Below are 20,151 nucleotides of genomic sequence, written 5' to 3' on the forward strand. Positions count from 1 at the left end.
AAGGAGGGGGGACGGAGGAAGGAAGGGGGGAGGAGGAAGGAGGGGGGGAGGAGGAAGGAGGGGGGGGAGGAGGAGAGAGGGGGGGAGTGTGTGGGTACCGACCTTCAGAGGGAGGGGGACGGGGTGTGGGTACCGGCGTTGAGGGGGGGGGACCCGGCGTTGAGAGGGGGGGGGTTGCGGCGATGAGGGGGGGTTGCGGCATTGAGGGTGGGGGGTTGCGGCGGTGCGAGAGATGGGGGGGCGGCGTTGGAGGGGGGTAGGGGTGGTGGGGAGGGGGGTAGGGGTGGTGGGGAGGGGGGTAGGGGTGGTGGGGAGGGGGGTAGGGGCGTTGGAGGGAGGTAGGGGTGGTGAGGGGGGGGTGGTTGGGGTAGGGGGCAGCGGCGTACAGAGGGGGGGGCGACGGTGCGTTGGCCCAGGGCATCCGTAGCCCCCCCTCTCTGCACGCCGCTGCCCCCAAACCCCCCCCCCGCAACCCCCCCAGGATGCCGCAACCCATCCCCCGATGCCGCAACCCACCCCGATGCCCCCCCCCCGGATGCCGCAACCCCCCGGATGCCGCAACCCACCCCCCAATGCCGCAACCCACCCCCCGATGCCGCAACCCACCCCCCCGATGCCCCCCCCGATGCCGCAACTCCCCCGATGCCCCCCCCATGCCGCAACCCCCCGATGCCGCAACCCCCCGGATGCCGCAACCCACCCCCCGATGCCGCAACCCACCCCCCCCGCGATGCCGCAACCCACCCCCCCCGATGCCGCAACCCACCCCCCCATGCCGCAACCCACCCCCCCCGATGCCGCAACCCACCCCCCCATGCCGCAACCCACCCCCCCCGATGCCGCAACCCACCCACCCCCCGATGCCGCAACCCACCCCCCCCCGATGCCGCAACCCACCCCCCCCCCCCGATGCTGCAACCCACCCCCCCGACACTGAACGGCTGGTTGACGCCGTTTTAAAGCAACTTTGATTTGCGCCGACGTGACCCATGGCCACGTCGGCGGGACTTCGGCCCATCCGGGCCGGAGATTTGTGGACACTAAAAAAAAAATGAAATCCTGCCGGCGCCAGCTGTTTTCAGAGGCTGCCGGCGGGATTTGCACAACGCCGGTTTTTGGCCGGTGGGAGATTTAAAAACCCTGCGGGAGCGGAAATAACGCCGCTGCCCGCCGATTCTCCGACCCTGCGTGGGGTCGGAGAATCCCGCCGCTGATCTGCCACCTTCAATGATCTTTGCACTGACATACCCTGATCCCTCTGCTTCTACATCCCTTTTGGAATTTTAGCCCTTATTTTATATTATCTCTCCATGTTCTTCCTACCGATATGCATCACCTCACATTTCACCACATTGAACATCATCTGCCACGTATCTGCCCACTCCACAAACCTGTCTATGTCCTTTTGAAGTTCTACACTGTCTACTTCACAGTTAACAATGCTTCAAAGTTTCATGTTGTCTGCAAAATTTGAAAATTCTTTCTACACACCAAGATCTAGATCATTAATAAACATTAGGAAACGCAAAAGTCCCAAACCTCTTCCAGCCTGAAAAATATCCATTGAAACTCCCTGTTTCCTATTATTCAGTCAATTTTGTATACATGTTGCGACTGCCTCTTTACAGGGGCTGGTTTAGCTACAGGGGCTGGTTCAGCTACAGGGGCTGGTTTAGCTCACTGGGCTAAATCGCTGGCTTTTAAAGCAGACCAAGCAGGCCAGCAGCATGGTTCGATTCCCGTACCAGCCTCCCCGGACAGGCGCCGGAATGTGGCGACTAGGGGCTTTTCACAGTAACTTCATTGAAGCCTACTCGTGACAATAAGCATTTAATTTTATTCAATGAGTTAGAACGTTTCTCACAAATCTGTTGTGTGGCCTCACACCGAATGCTTTCTAAACGTCTAGGTGCACCACATCAACACCATTACCCCCATCGACCCTTTCTGTTACCCCTTCAAACTTAATTTAGATAAACAAGATCTCCCCTTTAGAAATCTATGCTGGCTCTTCGTTATCAGCCCACATTTTTCCATGTGACTAGTAATTGTATTCCAAAAATAGTTCCTGGAAGCTTCCCTACCATTGATATTGAACTGACGAGTCTGCAATTACTGGATTTATCCTTATAACATTTTATATGAACAAGGGCGTAAGATATGCAGTTCTTCAGTCCTCTGGCACCTCCCCTGAGTCGACAGAAGGCTGAAAGATTATGGCCAGCGTCCCTGCAATTTCCATTCTCACTTCCTTCAATATCCTTCAATGTATCTCATCCAGTCCCGGAGCCTTGTCAACTTTCAGGACCGACTGCCTATCCAACACTTCCTCCTTATCAATTTTGAACGCTTCTAAGAGAAGAATTTCCTTGTCTATCTCCATGCCCTGCATTGTATCGCCTTGGTAAAGATGTTGCAAAGTTTTTATTCAATACCTCAGCAGTGCCCCTGCCTCCATGTATAAATCCTCTTTTAGGTCCCTAATCAGCCCTACTTCTCCTTTTACCACCTTTTTGCTGTTTATTTGCCTGAGGAAGATGATTGTATCCCTGTGTAATTTCCCTCTAGATTTGTTCATTTACATCTTTCTCACAAATCCTGCTCCGGAGAATTAAAGGTGACCACGCCCTCTTTTTACTGCACTAGCTGCTTTCAAGCAGTGAAATTGACAGGCCCGGTAGAAGGTAAGATTCTCAGACAGCTGGATGGCACTTGGTGTTCAAGGGTTTGGAGGGGGGGGGGGGGGGGGGGGTAGCTGCTGGGCTCGGTGGGGACTGGTTCTGAAGGGGAGGAGGGGAGGGGGTCAGAGAGAGTCAAGGGCCAGAGGATGGGAGAGTCAGAGGTCCGTGTAGTAGGAAGTTGGAGGTCCAGGGGCTGGGGGAAATTGGAGGTGTGGGGGTTGGAGCTCCGCGCAGTGGGGGTTATCAGAAATCTGGGAGTCAGAGATCCCGGGAGTGAGGGGTGTCAGAGTTACGGGGGGGTGGGGGGTATCGGAGTTCCGAGGAGTGGGAGGATTGGAAGTCTGGGGAGTTGGAGGTCCCCGTAGTGGTGGGGTTTGTAGGGGGTCGGAGGTCCGGGGGGGGTGTGTGGTGTCGGAGATCCAGGGAATGGGGGAAATTGGAGATTCATGGGACAGGGATGAGTTAGAGGATGGGGAGAGTGGGAGTGGGAGGGTGGGTTATCAGATGTTTGGAATTGCCGGGGTGGTTGCAGGTTGAGGGGGTGGGTGGGGCAGAGGTCGGGGACTAGCTCTGTGAGGTTGGTGATTGGTTGTTTGGTGTCCAGACATTGGGGATGAGGAATTGTGGGTTAGCGGGTTGGGAGGAGTGTGGTCGTACCTCAGATGGGATTTATGTCAGAGGAGAGGGTTTGGTTGGCAGGTCAGGGTGGGTTTCGAGTCTGGATGTCTCTTTGTCAAAGTCATTCAGTCACCCAGACTTGAAACGCCAGCTCTGTTTCCCTCCCCACAGAGGCTGTCAGACCTGCTGAGATTGTACAGTCTTTTCTGTTTTTGTTTCAGATTCCAGTATCCACAGTAATTTGCTTTTATCTTAGCCAAAAGGATCAATTCTCTTCTGGGAGAGACTTTAAGAAGAATTGAGTTGAAGGCTCGAATTCTCCAGCTGTTGGGAATCTCTCTTCCCATTGGCAGTGTTTCCTTGCCTCCGGGTTTCCCCTGGAAATCCTACTGGCAAACGGCGGGAAGAGAGAATCCTGCTGCCAGTGAATAGTAACATTGTGATGGGGCAGGCAATAAACAAAGAAATAACGATGCATGTAGAAATGGTACAGCAGTTATCATGGGGGATTTTAATCTACATGTCGATTGGTTTAACCAGGTCGGTCAAGGCAGCCTTGAGGAGGAGTTTATAGAATGTATCCCCAAAAGTTTCCTAGAACAGTATGTAATGGAACCTACGAGCGAACAAGTGGTCCTATATCTGGCCCTGTGTAATGAGACAGGATTGATTAATGACCTCATAGTTAGGGACCCTCTCGGAAGGAGCGATCACAATATGGTGGAATTTAAAATACAGATGGAGGGTGAGAAGGTAAAATCAAACACTAGTGTTTTGTGCTTAAACAAAGGTGATTACAATGGGATGAGAGAAGAGGTAGCTCAGGTAGACTGGGAGCTAAGACTTTATGGTGAAACAGTTGAGGAACAGTGGAGAACATTCCAAGCGATTTTTCACAGTGCTCAGCAAAGGTTTATACCAACAAAAATGAAGGACGGTAGAAAGAGGAAAAATCGACCGTGGATATGTAAGGAAATAAGGGAGAGTATCAAATTGAAGGAAAAAGCATACAAAGTGGCAAAGATTAGTGGGAGACTAGAGGACTGGGAAATCTTTAGGGGGCAACAGAAAGCTACTAAAGAAGCTATAAAGAAGAGTAAGATAGAGTATGAGAGTAAACTTGCTCAGAATATAAAAACAGACAGTAAAAGTTTCTACAAATATATCAAACAAAAAAGAGTTTATGGTAAATATTTTGTCCTTTAGAGGATGAGAATGGAGATTTAATAATGGGAGATAAGGAAATGGCTGAGGAACTGAACAGTTTTTTTGGGTTGGTCTTCACAGTGGAAGACACAAATAACATGCCAGTGACTGATAGAATTGAGGCTCTGACAGGTGAGGACCTTGAGATGATTGTTATCACTAAGGAGGTAGTGATGGGCAAGCTAATGGGGCTAAAGGTAGCCAAGTCTCCTGGCCCTGATGGAATGCATCCCAGAGTGCTAAAAGAGATGGTTAGGGAAATTGCAAATGCACTAGTGATAATTTACCAAAATTCACTAGACTCTGGGGTGGTCCCGGCGGATTGGAAATTAGCAAATGTGACACCACTGTTTAAAAAAGGAGGTAGGCAGAAAGCGGGTAATTATAGGCCAGTGAGTTTAACTTCCGTAGTAGGGAAGATGCTAGGGTCTATGTGCAGGTTAGGTGGATTAGCCATGATAAATTGCCCTTAGTGTCCAAAATTGCCCTTAGTGTTGGGTGGGGTTATTGGGTTATGGGGATAGGGTGGAGGTGTTGACCTTGGGTAGGGTGCTCTTTCCAAGAACCAGTGCAGACTCGTTGGGCTGAATGGCCTCCTTCTGCATTGTAAATTCTATGATCTATGATCAGAAATAGCGAGGCATCTGGATGGAAATTGTCCCATTGTGCAGACGCAGCATGGGTTCATAAAGGGCAGGTCGTGCCTAACTAATTTAGTGGAATTTTTTGAGGACATTACCAGTGCGATAGATAACGGGGAGCCAATGGATGTGGTATATCTGGATTTCCAGAAAGCCTTTGACAAGGTGCCGCACAAAAGGTTGCTGCATAAGATAAAGATGCATGGCATTAAGGGTAAAGTAATAGCATGGATAGAGGATGGGTTAATTAATAGAAAGCAAAGCGTGGGGATTAATGGGTGTTTCTTTGGTTGGCAATCAGTAGCTAGTGATGTCCCTCAGGGATCAGTGTTGGGCCCACAATTGTTCACAATTTACATAGATGATTTGGAAGTGGGGACCAAGTGCAATGTGTCCAAGTTTGCAGATGACACTAAGATGAGTGGTAAAGCAAAAAGTGCAGAGGATAGTGGAATCTGCAGAGGGGTTTAGATAGGTTAAGTGAATGGGCTAGGACCTGGCAGATGGAATACAATGTTGACAAATGTGATGTTATCCATTTTGGTAGGAAAAACAGCAAAAGGGATTATTATTTAAATGATAAAATATTAAAACATGCTGCTGTGCAGAGAGACCTGGGAGTGCTAGTGTATGAGTTGCAAAACATTGGTTTACATGTGCAACATTTGATTAAGAAGGCAAAGGAATTGTGTCCTTCATTGCTAGAGGGATGGAGTTTAAGACTAGGGAGGTAATGCTGCAATTGATAAGGTGTTAGTGAGGCCACACCTGGAGTATTGTGTTCAGTTTTGGTCTTCTTACCTGAGAAAGGACGTACTGGCGCTGGAGGGGGTGCAGAGGAGATTCACTAGGTTAATCCCAGAGCTGAAGGGGTTGGATTATAAAGAGAGGTTGAGTAGACTGGGACTGTGCTCATTGGAATTTAGAAGCATGTGGGGGGATCTTACAGAAACATATAAAATTATGAAGGGAATAGATAGGATAGATGCAGGCAGGTTGTTTCCACTGGTGGGTGAAAGCAGAACTAGGGGGCATAGTCTCAAAATAAGGGGAAGTAGATTTAGGACTGAGTTTAGGAGGAACTTCTTCACCCAAAGGGTTGTGAATCTATGGAATTCCTTGCCCAGTGAAGCAGTTGAGGCTCCTTCATTAAATATTTTTAAGATAAATATAGATAGTTTTTTGAAGAATAAAGAGATTAAGGGTTATGGTGTTCGGGCCGGAAAGTGGAGCTGAGTCCACAAAAGATCAACTATGATCTCATTGAATGGCGGAGCAAGCTCGAAGGGCCAGGTGGCCTACTCCTGCTCCTAGTTCTTATGTTCTTATCTTCTTATGAATGGCGCGTCACCGAGAAACACACGGTTGGGAAAGCGGCGAATCTGTCCAAATTGTCATTGACCTTCTTAAGGCTTCAACGGGGGACTGCTTTTTCGGCAATGGTGTGCATCAGGTACAATTTAAAATTTTAACTTTCCTGTTTTCTATTATAGAGCAACAATGGGAACAACAGCAATGAAATTCATATTAATATATTATGGTAAGCATTTCAAAATGTAATATTTCACTGTGCGCTATGTTACGGCCGTTGCAAATATCACCACCGATCTTCGAATGGTGAGGTTAATATGTGCCCATGAATAAATGCGCAGAAAATCCTGGGATCCTCCAGCTTGGAGCTGCTGTTGGGGCGCGCTGACCCGCAGATATCCCCCCCTTACCCCCTCCTGTTCTCCATGTCTCCATTCTTGGATGAAGATTGCAAAACTGTCGAACACGGTTAATGTTTGAGAGCGGGTTGGTTGCTGCTTCAATGACCCAAAGTGGATTTATTTCCAATTCATTTTCCGATCTACCCACTTTGAGCTGTTGCATTTATCCCGGAGTTTAGTGCAGAACCCGCTGACGCTCAGCTCATTCCGTGATCCAACATCATCAGACCAAGAACGAGATTCCCTGTCTGTTCAATGCAGCGGGATTTACCAGTCCCACCACAGCCATTGGGAGATTTGATCAAGCGCAAAACTCTCAGTCCTTGCTAGCAGCGGCAGGAAAGCGCACCGTTTTCTGCCGCTTGTCAATGGGATTTCTCATCGATGCCACTCCACACCGCCGTGAAACCCTGGGCGGGTCTGAGCTCCATGGCAGGACTGGAGAATCCTGGGGTGGGGGGGAAAATAATGGTGTCAATCCAACCGCTTCTCCCGGCCCAGAGATTTCTGGGTTGTTTTTGATCAGGTGACAGGGGTCCGACTCTGGATGTGAGAACCCAGATATCGCCAAAAGATTCATCTTCCACAGTGAAACATTCGCCGGCCAATCGGTGCAACGTTTTGTACTCTGCGGGTCGGGATTCTCCAGTCCCGTCTCAGTGAACGGGAGATTTAGTTGAGCGCTAAACTCTCCGTCCTCATCAGCAGCGGACTCAAAATGGAAAATCCCAGCCTACCAACTTCAATGGAAAGGAAAATTAGGCGCAACTATTTTATTAGAGGGACACAAGTGTTGAGAAATAGGATGAGAATATGTAGGTGCAAGATGGCCGACACAGACACGATGGACCGAAGGGCCTCTTTCTTTGCTGTAAACTCAAGGACTCTGACTCTATGTCCCTCATAAACTAATAACATCTGTTTAATACATTTCCTACTTTTCCACAGCTCTCCTTTCTGAAGTGGCAATGTTGACACACGGTACTGGTAAGGGCTTTTATATTGAACTTTTTTTTAAAGAAAATACTATTGGATCTGATCTGAAGTCTGTTTCAGTGAGTTGGCTTTGAGCAATTTAAAATCTATCTCATTTGGGAGGAGGGAGAGGAACAAAGAGGAAGAGGACAGAGAAGGAGAGACCGATAGAGGGAGAGACAGATCAAGAGCGAAACATATAGAGAGAGACAGAGGTGGAGAGAGAGCGGGACAACGAGAAAGAATCAGAGGGTGGGATCCTCTCAGCACACGCCGGTTGGGAGAATCCCCGTTCCCGCTAGTTTTTTGCACGACTCAGGTCCGGCGCCGTTTCGCGATTCTCCCTACAAGCCAAAACGGCACGGCCGTGATTGGCGTCAAGCGGCCCGGAGAATCGCCAGAGGGGGTCCGTTTAGCGATTCTCGAGGGCCCCGGCGATTCTGCGGCCCAGATGGGCTGAAGTCCCGACCACATGACCCCAGGTCACGCCCGCGCCATTGAAATGTAATGAAATGAAAATTGCTTATTGTCACAAGTAGGCTTCAATGAAGTTACTGTGAAAGGCCCCTAGTCGCCACATTCTGGCACCTGTTAGTGGAGGCTGGTACGGGAATTGAACCATGCTGCTGGCCTGCCTTGGTCTGCTTGAAAAGCCAGCTATTTAGCCCTGTGCTAAACCAGCCCTAAGCCCTGTGCTAAACCAGCCCCAATTCTAACCTGCTTTTAAAACTCGAGAGCCAGGAGGTGAGGGGGTGACGGGGAGGAGGGCCTCCAAGTTTGGGGGGGGGGGCATGGGGAGGACAGCCCCACCGGTCGGGAACGGCCGGCATGGCAGGGCGGTGCCTAAGCCACAGCCACCATTATGGCGGCCAGGCTGATGGGCACCGGCGCTGGCTGAGCACGAGCCCCCGTGCGGGTGGGTGCCGGACCTCCCCGGGGGGGGGGGGGACCATCACCGGCGGCACCCACTGGCTGGTAGATGCAGGGCCGCACCCATGGCATCCCCCATGAGGGCACTGCCATCCATCGGTGGCACCATCATGAGGGACGGCCAACAGGAGCCAGAGCACAGAGGTTATGGCAAGGGGTGGGTGTGCATGCGCCCCTCTAGCATGGCGCAACCGGCCAACCAGGGCAGCCATGCAGCCCATGGCATATGGTTGTGGAGGGGGCCATGCGCCATGGTTAAACCTGTTGTCTACCCCCCCACTCCCTGTAGATGATAATGTTTGGGCACCAGCCAGCGATGTTGGCCGCCATGGAGGGGGCCGCTACCCTGCATGCAGCCCTGTGGCAACATCGGCGCAGGAGGCTCAGAGAGGCGGCGGCAGCGGCGGCTGCAGCAGAGGGACGGGCTGGGCTCACAGCGTTGCTTTTGGAAGCGAGTGTGGTCCATGCCATGGAGGATGATGACAACTAGCCATGCCATCATTTACCCAACATCTGCGCCGCCTGCGTTCAGACCGCCTAACACTGATGTTCCCCCCCCCCCCCCCCCCCCCCCCCCCCCACAGGATAAGACTGCCCACAACTACAGGGAGCGGGAGAGAACCGTAGGGGGTCTACCTGTGCTGCACCCGCTCACCGTGGGCATTGGACCTTGCAGGGGGAGTTGAGGACCGGGATGTTGCTGGCTGTCAGATTGGAGGCGAACCAGCCAAGTGAAATTCTCCTGCCTGACTCCCCCCATTCCCCTTACCACATTCCCCACTGCACTACCATCACCCCATGCCCCACTGCACCCCCTCACCCCATGCCCCACTGCATCCCCTTACCCCATGCCCCACTGCACCCCGTCACCCCATGCCCCACTGTGCCCCCATCACCCCATGCCCCACTGCACCCCCATCACCCCATTCCCCATTGCACCCCCCTCACCCCATGCCCCGCTCACCCCATGCCCCACTGCACCCCGCTCACCCCATGCCCCACTGCACCCCTCTCACCCCATACCCCTCCGCATCCCGCTCACCCCATACCCCGCTCACCCCCATGCCCCACTGCACCCCTCTCACCCCATGCCCCACTGCACCCCGCTCACCCCATACCCCACTGCATCCTGCTCACCCCATACCCCGCTCACCTCATACCCCACTGCACCCTGCTCACCCAATGCCCCACTGCACCCCTCTCACCCCTTACCCCACTGCACCCCGCTCACCCCATACCCCACTGCACCCCCTCACCGCCGGCCGTACCGGTACAGCAGGTGGAGGTAGGAGCAGCCGAGGGGCCGGACGGTCGGAGGGCAGCCCAGCCCCAGCAACCAGCTGCCACCCAGACAGTTCCCTGGTTCCTGGACTCACCAGACCCACCTCTAGACCCGATGCAGTTAGACACCCAGGAACTAGACAACGGGATGACGGCCGGTTTCCAGCAGCTGCAGATACAGGTGGAGGAGTCCATCCGCGTCCAGGAGCAGCGAGTGGTGCCGGTCATGGCTGCCACCCAGGCCGACACCGCACGGTTAGCGTCCGCGGTGGAGGAAATGGGGGCAATGGTGTCGGCCACGGGTCAGGTTATGCAAGGTGAGGGGCTTCATGTGCATGTGTCATCCATGGGCCAGGACAGGCAGCCATGTGCCAGAGCCAGCTGGACATTGCAGCCGCGCTCCGCAGTCTGGCCCAGTCTCAGCAGGCCATCACTCAGAGCATCGGCGGCATTGCCCAGATGATGGCCTCTTGTGTTATGCTGCTTTGGCTTAACACAGGTTGCTGTTTGATGCAGTCTTAACTAAATGTTGCTCCAGACTTTGAAATGAGTTCAATGTGTTTATTAAACAATTAACACAATTCTCAAATGAGTTTGACTCTCTGCTTATCTAACTGTAGTAACTCAGCCTAAGATGTACTAGCTTGCTCTAAGCCATGTGCTGGGGTGTGATGCTGTTGATAACCCTGTCTCACTCTCTCGGTGTCGGTCTGTGGAAAGAGGCCGGGTGTGAGTGCCTCATGCCTTTTATAGTGAGATGCCACCGTTAAGTGTACTGACTGCCCATTGGCTGTGTCCTACTCTGAGTGTTCATTGGTTGCATGTTTGCACATCATGACAATGGCCCAGTCTCAGCAGGCCATCGGTGAGAGCATCAGTGGCATTGCCCAGATGATGGCCCAGTCTCAACAGGCCATCGCTGAGAGCATCGGCAGCATTGCCCAGGTGATGGCCCAGTCTCAACAGGCCATCGCTGAGAGCATCGGCCGCATTGCCCAGATGATGGCCCAGTCTCAACAGGCCATCGCTGAGAGCATCGGCAGCATAGTCCAGATGATAGCCTTGTCTCAGCAGGCCATCGCTGAGAGCATCGGCAGCATAGTCCAGATGATAGCCTTGTCTCAGCAGGCCATCGCTGAGAGCATCGGCAGCATAGTCCAGATGATAGCCTTGTCTCAGCAGGCCATCGCTGAGAGCATCGGCAGCATAGTCCAGATGATAGCCTTGTCTCAGCAGGCCATCGCTGAGAGCATCGGCAGCATTGCCCAGATGATAGCCTTGTCTCAGCAGGCCATCGCTGAGAGCATCAGTGGCATTGCCCAGATGATGGCCCAGTCTCAACAGGCCATCGCTGAGAGCATCGGCAGCATTGCCCAGATGATAGCCTTGTCTCAGCAGGCCATCGCTGAGAGCATCAGTGGCATTACCCAGATGATGGCCCAGTCTCAACAGGCCATTGCTGAGAGCATCAGTGGCATTACCCAGATGATGGCCCAGTCTCAACAGGCCATTGCTGAGAGCATCAGTGGCATTGCCCAGATGATAGCCTTGTCTCAACAGGCCATCGCTGAGAGCATCAGTGGCATTGCCCAGATGATAGCCTTGTCCCAGCAGGCCATCGCTGAGAGCATCGGCAGCATTGCCCAGATGATAGCCTTGTCTCAGCAGGCCATCGTTGAGAGCATCGGCGGCCTGGCACAGATGCTGGGTGCCATCGCACAAGCCCAGAGAGAGGTGGTGCAGTCCCAGACAGGGATGGCCCACTCCCTGAGCTCCATCGCTGCTGACGTACGTACCCTGGTCGATACCACAGTGGACCTCCAGGACTGGCAGCGCCAGGTGTCGGTGGTGCCTCTGGGCTTGTCTCCCCTGGCATCCCCATCCCATTGAGAGGCCCGGGGGCCACCGGGCACCCCGAGGGAGGGGGAGGGGCTGCGGCCCGTGCTGGTGACTCCTGCAGGGGAGGTCCCGGAACACCGCAGCACCTCGGACTCCCCCCGTTCCGTCCCTGGTGCATCATGTGGGCAGCAGGCCGAACAGGGTGGCACCACGCCATCGAGGACACCCGAGGAGCAGCCAGGAGCACCCAAGCTGGGCCACCCCAGGAAGTGAGCGCCGACAGGGAGCCAAGTCGCAGGGCAGGAGTCTCAGCAGTCCACCTCCACTCCTGCTGTACCATCTGGGAGGGACAGGGACGTAGTGGTAGGGCCTGTAAGGCCAGGAAGTTGGACATCAAGTAAGATGGCACTTGTGCAGGGCACAGTTTAGTTATAGGGGCTAGGGCACGTGTATATAACCCAATTAAACTCACTGTTACACCAATGCAAGCTGCCTCTATGCTCTGTATGATGCCTGCAGGGTTGGTTAGGGGACTGAGTGCCACTGTGGTTGATGGGTGAAGGACCGTTGAGCCCCAGTGGGTGTAATGTGCGCCCCCCATCCAGATGTCTGCGCCACCCCGCCCCCAGCGATTCGGCAGGGCCATGTGATGGAGTGTCCAGCACGCCAACAGGGACCACCCAAGTGGAGGGTGTAGCTGTGGCCATGAGTCAGACATTGGCTAACGATTTGGAGCTGACAGCTCATCGTCCTCCATGGCATCGAGAACACCCGCTTCCACAAGCAACCGTGTGAGCCCAGCCCGTTGTGCCGCAGGTGGATGTGTAATGGAGTGGTGTGGTGCAGGAGGTTCTGTGGGAGCTAAGTGTAGTGGGTGGTGGGGGGATCTGCATCTCATGGGTCTTGTGAGAGGTGGGGGTGCGGGGTGGTGAGGTGGTGCTGTACAGTGGGGTCAGTGCCCGTGTTCAGTGAGCCCCTACCACCTAGTTGGTGAAACGTCCCGCGGTCAACGCCTCCCGTGCTCGCTGGCCAAGCCGGTGGCACCGTGCAGCCTCCCGTCCATATCCGGCCCCCGTATCCCATTGATTGCCCCCCGCCTGCTCCCCCCCTCCCCATCCCTCTCATCTGGAGTGCCATGCCCTTTCCCCGGGCTCCCCCTCTGCCTCCGCCTCCTCCTCCTCCAGCACATCACCCCTCTGCTGGGCTATGTTGTGCAGGACGCAGCACACCACAACGATGCAGCCAACCCTCTCTGACGGGTACTGGGGGGCCGCTCCAGAGCGGTCCAGGCAACTGAAGCGCGTCTTCAGCAGCCCAAAGCACCTCTCGACCACACTCCTGGTTGCTGCATGGACCTCATTGCAGCGGGTCTTCGCGTCGGTCTGTGGCCTCCGTGAAGGTGTCATAAGCCATGACTGCAACGGGTAACCCTTGTCGGCCAGCAACTAGCCCCGCAGCCGGGATGGGGGGTGGGGTGGTGGGGGGGTGTCTCTCGAGCATGGCGGGGATGGACGATTGTGCAGGATCCTTATCCGGTGGTCGCAGACCACCTGAATGATCATGGAGGAGTCTCTTCCTGCATGCCCTGTCCGGCAGATCCCCGAATGCCATGGGCTACATGCTGCCCTGGTTGGCCGGTTGCGCCACACTTGCGCCACACACCCGCCCCTTGCCGCACTCTCTGTGCCCCTACTCCTGTTGCCCGTCCCTCCTAATAGCGCCACCATTGGATGGCAGTGCACTCACTGGGGGATGCCATGGGTGCGGCCCTACACCTACCCGCCGGTGGGTGCTGCTGGCTGGCTGGCTGGTCCCCCCGAGGTTGGGGGGGGGGGGTGGGTCCGGCACCCATCTGCGCGGCCGGGTGCTTGCGCTCAGCCAGCGCCCAGGGTTGGTGCCCATCAGCCTTGCTGCCGTAATGGTGGCCGTGGCTTAGGCACCGCCCTGCCATGGCGGGCCGTTCCTTGCTGGCGGGGCTGTCCTCCCCATGTCCCCACCCGAACCTGGAGGCCCTCCCCCGTCATCCCCTCGCCCCCCCCCCAGCCACAGCTGTGCCCATTCCGCCACCCACGCCCTCACCTCCTGCTTTCGGATCATGAGCCAGCACGACTGGCTCCCGATTTGTAAAAGCAGGTTAGAATGGAGCTGGTGTGATCTGGGGTCATACAGTCGGGACTTCGACCCATCCAGGCCTCAGAATCGCCGGTGCCCCAGAGAATCGCTAAACGGACCCCTCCGACAATTCTCTGGGCCACTAGGCGCTGAGCACGACGACGCCGGTTTTGCTTATTGGCAGAATCGCGAAACGGCGTTGGACCGTCGTCGCGCGAAATACCGTTGGGAACGGAGATTCTCTGAACCGGTGCGGGCTGAGAGAATCCCGCCCCATGGTCTTCCCCATTCAGGGTGGGGGACCTCTGAACAATATATCGTTGCACCACATATAAAACTAGCCAGTTCAGGCACCTATAGGGAAGACCCAATACGGAACTACTGGAGCTGTATATAATAGCTAAGTGTAAAATAAAGTAAGTTTTGTTTCTCAACTAACTCAGTTTGAACTCTTCGTTGCCCTTACAAAAAGATTGAAGGAAATATCGACAGACATATCTTTCTGGTGTTACAGATGATCACTTCTATCCATTTGGAACTGCAAACGGAGATGTCACCAACCCCAAGGTGGATGACGGTGGATCCACACGAGTGAACATTTCAACCAGTTTCCCCTTCTTCTCATCATCTTACAACTCCTTATACGTACGTATGATTCATATACTTGTGGAGACCGGGGAGGAGGAGGATGTTCGGGGCACTGGTGTTTGGGGGGTTGGGTTGGGGTTTATATGGGTTTGGTTTCTGGGGGCTGGTGTGGGGGGGTTGGTATGGGGGAGTGGGTTGGTGTGGGGGGGGGTTGGCATGCGGGGGATGGCGTGGGAGGTGTTGGCGTGGGGGTGGGTTGGTGTGCGGGGGTTGGTGTGGGGTGGGTTGGTGTGGGGGGAGGTTGGTGTGGGGGGTTGGTGTGGGAGAGGGTTGGTGTGGGGGCGTTGGTGTGGGGGGGTTGGTCTGGGGGGGTTGGTGTGAGGGGGGTTGGTGTGGGGGGGGTTGGTGTGGGGGGGAGGTTGGTGTGGGGGGGTTGGTGTGGGAGGGGGTTGGTGTGGGGGGGGTTGGTGTGGGGGGGGTTGGTGTGGTGTGCGGAGGGTTGGTGTTTGGGGTGGGTTGGTGTGGTGTGGGTTGGTGTTTGGGGTGGGTTGGTGTTTGGGGTGGGTTGGTGTTGGTGTTTGTGGTCGGTTGTGTGGGGGGCTGGTGTTTGGGGTGGGTTGGTGTTTGGGGTGGGTTGGTGTTTGGGGTGGGTTGGTGTGGGGGGTTGGTGTTTGGGGTGGGTTGGTGTGGGGTGAGTTGGTGAAATGAAATGGAAATGAAATGAAATGAAAATTGCTTATTGTCACAAGTAGGCTTCAAATGAAGTTACTATGAAAAGCCCCTAGTCACCACATTCCGGCACCTGTTCGGGGAGGCTGGTACGGGAATTGAACTGTGCTGCTGGCCTGCCTTGGTTTGCTTTCAAAGCCAGCGATTTAGCCCTGTGCTAAACCAGGTGTGGGGGGTTGGTGTTTTGGGTGGGTTGGTGTTTGTGGTGGGTTGGTGTTTGGGGTGGGTTGGTGTGGGGGGTTGGTGTTTGGGGCCGGTTGGTGTGGGGGGTTGGTGTTTGGGGCGGGTTGGTGTTTGGGGTGGGTTGGTGTTTGGGGTGGGTTGGTTTGGGGGGTTGGTGTTTGGGGCGGGTTGGTGTGGGGGGTTGGTGTTTGGGGTGGGTTGGTGTGGGGTGGGTTGGTGTTTGGGGTGGGTTGGTGTTTGGGGTGGGTTGGTGTGGGGGGTTGGTGTTTGGGGTGGGTTGGTGTTTGGGGAGGGTTGGTGTGGGGGGTTGGTGTTTGGGGTGGCTTGGTGTGGGGGTTGGTGTTTGGGGTGGGTTGGTGTTTGGGGAGGGTTGGTGTGGGGGGCTGGTGTTTCGGGTGGGTTGGTGTTTGGGGTGGATTGGTGTTTGTGGTGGGTTGGTGTTTGTGGTGGGTTGGTGTTTGGGGTGGGTAGGTGTTTGTGGAGGGTTGGTGTGGGGTGAGTTCGTGTTTGGGGTGGTTGGTGTTTGGGGTGGGTTGGTGTGGGGGGTTGGTGTTTGTGGTGGGTTGGGGGGGGTTGGTGTCTGGGGTGTGTTGGTGTTTGGGGTGGGTTGGTGTTTGGGGTGGGTTGGTGTGGGGGTTGGTGTTTGGGGTGGGTTGGTGTGGGGGGTTGGTGTCTGGGGTGTGTTGGTGTTTGGGGTGGGTTGGTGTTTGGGGTGGGTTGGTGTTTGTGGTGGGTTGGTGTGGGTGGTTGGTGATTGGGGTGGGTTGGTGTGGGGGGTTGGTGTTTGTGGTGGGTTGGTGTGGGGGGTTGGTGTCTGGGGTGTGTTGGTGTTTGGGGTGGGTTGGTGTTTGGGGTGGGTTGGTGTGGGGGGTTGGTGTTTGGGGTGTGTTGGTGTTTGGGGTGGGTTGGTGTTTGGGGTGGGTTGGTGTGGGGGGTTGGTGTTTGTGGTGGGTTGGTGTGGGGGGTTGGTGTCTGGGGTGTGTTGGTGTTTGGGGTGGGTTGGTGTGGGGGGTTGGTGTCTGGGGTGTGTTGGTGTTTGGGGTGGGTTGGTGTTTGGGGTGGGTTGGTGTGGGTTGGTGTGGTGGGTTGGTGTGGGGGGTTGGTGTCTGGGGTGGTTGGTGTTTGGGGTGGGTTGGTGTGGGGGGTTGGTGTCTGGGGTGTGTCGGTGTTTGGGGTGGGTTGGTGTTTGGGGTGGGTTGGTGTGGGGGGTTGGTGTTTGTGGTGGGTTGGTGTGGGGGGTTGGTGTCTGGGGTGTGTTGGTGTTTGGGGTGGGTTGGTGTGGGGGGTTGGTGTCTGGGGTGTGTTGGTGTTTGGGGTGGGTTGGTCTTTGGGGTGGGTTGGTGTGGGGGGTTGGTGTCTGGGGTGTGTCGGTGTTTGGGGTGGGTTGGTGTTGGGGTGGGTTGGTGTGGGGGGTTGGTGTTTGTGGTGGGTTGGTGTAGGGGGTTGGTGTCTGGGGTGTGTTGGTGTTTGGGGTGGGTTGGTGTGGGGGGTTGGTGTCTGGGGTGTGTTGGTGTTTGGGGTGGGTTGGTCTTTGGGGTGGGTTGGTGTGCTTGGGGTTGGTGTGGGGGGGGGGGGGGGGTTGTGCCTGGGGAAATAATTCAATTACAATTAACGAGACAACCTGAAGATCAAAAATAATCGAATTGTGTAATTCAGGAACATTTCAACCTCCAATAGATAGAATGAACCTAGTTCAAATCGGTTTAATGTGTCAAAGGAATCTTGAGACTCGAGTTTTCACTATTTTGAGATCAATAGTTTCCTCAGCACCCCATCCGCCTTAAAACAGGAGACTTCTCTTCAGTCTCCTGCTTTGCTTTTTCCCATTTTCCCTTTCCCCCCTCGCCCACCAGCAATAAAATCTGGCATTGTGGATCGGCCACCATGACGGGAATGTTCCATTCAAATGGCACCCGACCAGTTTCTGTAACAAGTGGCGATTGTTTTGGCACAGACTAATCCACTTGGCAGGTTCTGACGTTGAGGTGGTTTAATATATCGTTCAGCTGTTAATTCTCTCTCTCCGTCCCTAGGTGAACAACAACGGCGTTGTCTCATTCGGGACAGCTGTCTCACAGTTTACACCCAACACGTTTCCTCTCTCGGATGGCCGCGCCTTCATTGCTCCATTCTGGGCTGATGTGGACAATAGAATTGCAGGAAACGTCTCTTACCAACAAAGCAGGGATGCAATGCTATTACAGAGAGCTACTGCTGACATCAATAAGTATGCACCTGAACTCCATTTTCAAGCACAGTGGATCTTTGTGGCCACTTGGGACAGGGTTGCGTTCTATGGATCTCAAACATCAAAGGTAAGAATTCTACTGTCAACAATCTCTTGGCACTGAAATCCAGCACATTGTTGCACTGAACACAACTAGAGATCCCATTTAAGTGTTTCTTTTTATTTGTGAGGCCAGGATTCTGACGAGGTGTCACACTGACTGAAATGTTCTTTTTTGGAAATGATTTTAATAAAATTTTTAACATTTCATACAAAAGATGGCAAAAGACATAAACAAACATTTTTTACAAAAAAGTCCTTCGCCCCACCTCCTGCCCAAAGGCAGTAAACCTCCCCCCTAATATCTAGCAGTGCCCAATTCTTTAAAGTATACTATAAACGGTCGCCATCCATGATTAAACCCCTCAATCTACCCCTGTACGATGTATTTAACCTTCTCGAGGTACAGAAACTCCATTAAATCCCCTATCCACACTGAAGCTTTGGCAGTTGTCATAATATACACATCAGTTTAATGGTGCAGACACACACTGACTGACACACTGCAAGACCAATCAACACACACAACACAGCAGCCAATCACCAGTTAGAGCACACTCACTATAAAGCCAGAGGGCACTAGTTTTCCCACCCATTCGGGATACAGCCTCTGAGAAGGACAGAGCTCACAGCTTGTCGCACAGATCTTCACCATGTACTGATAGTCTAGACTGGTCAGGATAGGCATAGGTCTTCAGTTTAATCTAACATAGTGTCGACCCACAGTGAAAGTATGTTCAACAGTTCCTAGCTGAATAAAATAGTGTTGTACTATTTCAAGTGTTGGTAGCCTGTATGTGTTACTGCTAGAATAAACGCGGTCTCCACAGATCCAGAGTACCCAACACATCAGCAGTGTTGCCAGCCTCCTGTCTAACAGGATGTACCTCTGTGCCTCCAACGAGGCAAAGGCCAGGACATCCACCCCTCCCCCCGCTCGCAGTCCTGGCACGTCAGAGACTCCAGAAATCACTGCCAATGGGCAGGGTTCCACCTCCACATTCCGGATCGCCGACGTGATGTCAAAAAAGGACCCTCCAGCTTGTGGCATGATCATAATGTGTAAGTGTGGTGCATGGGCCCCCTCAAACAGCGATCACAGCTGTCCACAGTCCCTTTCTTAAAATCAGTCATTCTTGCCTTAGTGAGGTGTGCTCCAAACAATTACCTTTAACTGGATGAGGTTCAGCCTCGTGCAAGACGATGTTGTGTTCGTCCTCCTCAATGCTTCGCTCCACACCCCTTCCAGTAACGGCTTCAACTCCTCCTCCCATTTTGCCTTCACCCCCTCAGCCGAACTCCATTCCACTCCTGTATTTCACTGATACATCCCGGACGTCCTACCCTCCACCAATCCCGCGCAGAGTAAGATCCGCTCTGACGAGGTAGATGACTGAACCACCGGGTAGGCCGACAACAATCGCTTAATCCAGCTCCTCACCTGGAGGAACCTGAACCCACCCACATCCATAAGTCTATATTGCTCCTGTAACTCCTCCAAGTTGGCAAACCATTCCTCCAAGTGTAGATTCCCCATATTCTCCAACCCTCTCTCCCTCAATGCACTAAATGTGGCACTAAAAAGATGACTTGGGCAGGAACCTTGGGAGGCACTGGAATAGGAAGAGGAATTTCAGCAAGATATTCATTCTAACCAACTAAACTCTACCTGCCAATGATAGCGGGAGACTATCCGACCTCTGCAGATCTGCCTTGACCGTCCCCACCAAGTTTGTATAGTTCAGCTTCTGAAGCATCTCTATAACTCTGCACCTGTACCTCTAAGTACTGGAATCTAGCCTCTGTCCAAAAAAAGCAACCTGCCCCCCACCCCGCTCCAAAACATCCCTTGCATAAAATATTCACTCTTCCCTATATACTGCTTATAGCCAGAGAAAGCCCCCAAATCGTCACAAAATTCCCATAATGCTCCCAATAAATGCCTCCGGATCCCTTATGTACAACAGCAAATTGTCAGCATATGTCAATACCCTGTGCTCCACCCCCACCCCACCCCCCCTAACTATCCCATTTGTTATGGGCCAGGGCTTAGAAACTCCAAAGTGTATTATGAAGTTCACCTGATCGATAACCTTGATGTTGAATTTGGCTAGGATGAGCACAAAAGTCTTCACATCAGGTATGATTAATCAGACTTCCTGGGTGCTTTAATCAAAACAAGGTTTTATATATTGAGCAACACTTTTTTTTATCAATTACAAACATAAAGACAACACAACAGCTACAGTAATCTATGTATAACACTTAATGAATTCCCCCTTAACTATTCCAATTCAATAACAAAATCCAATAAAGCAAAACCCCTTTCAAGGGCATGGCACAGCACACTGTATTCTCACTTGAATAGG

General features: G+C 53.6%; 1 protein-coding gene across 1 annotated transcript in view; it reads left to right on the forward strand.

Annotated features, from left to right (window-relative positions):
- The first annotated feature begins 11,421 nt into the window (after positions 1-11,421).
- Positions 11,422-20,151, forward strand: part of LOC119974236 (alpha-tectorin-like) — a 38,571-nt gene continuing 29,841 nt past the window's right edge. The window contains exons 1-3 of the mRNA XM_038813005.1: positions 11,422-11,623; positions 14,510-14,640; positions 17,529-17,810. Of these exons, the coding sequence (XP_038668933.1) occupies positions 11,422-11,623; positions 14,510-14,640; positions 17,529-17,810 (615 nt within the window). The remainder of the gene's footprint in view (positions 11,624-14,509; positions 14,641-17,528; positions 17,811-20,151) is intronic.

This window comes from Scyliorhinus canicula, chromosome 12, assembly GCF_902713615.1.
Source record: "Scyliorhinus canicula chromosome 12, sScyCan1.1, whole genome shotgun sequence".
Classification (NCBI taxonomy): Eukaryota; Metazoa; Chordata; class Chondrichthyes; order Carcharhiniformes; family Scyliorhinidae; genus Scyliorhinus; species Scyliorhinus canicula.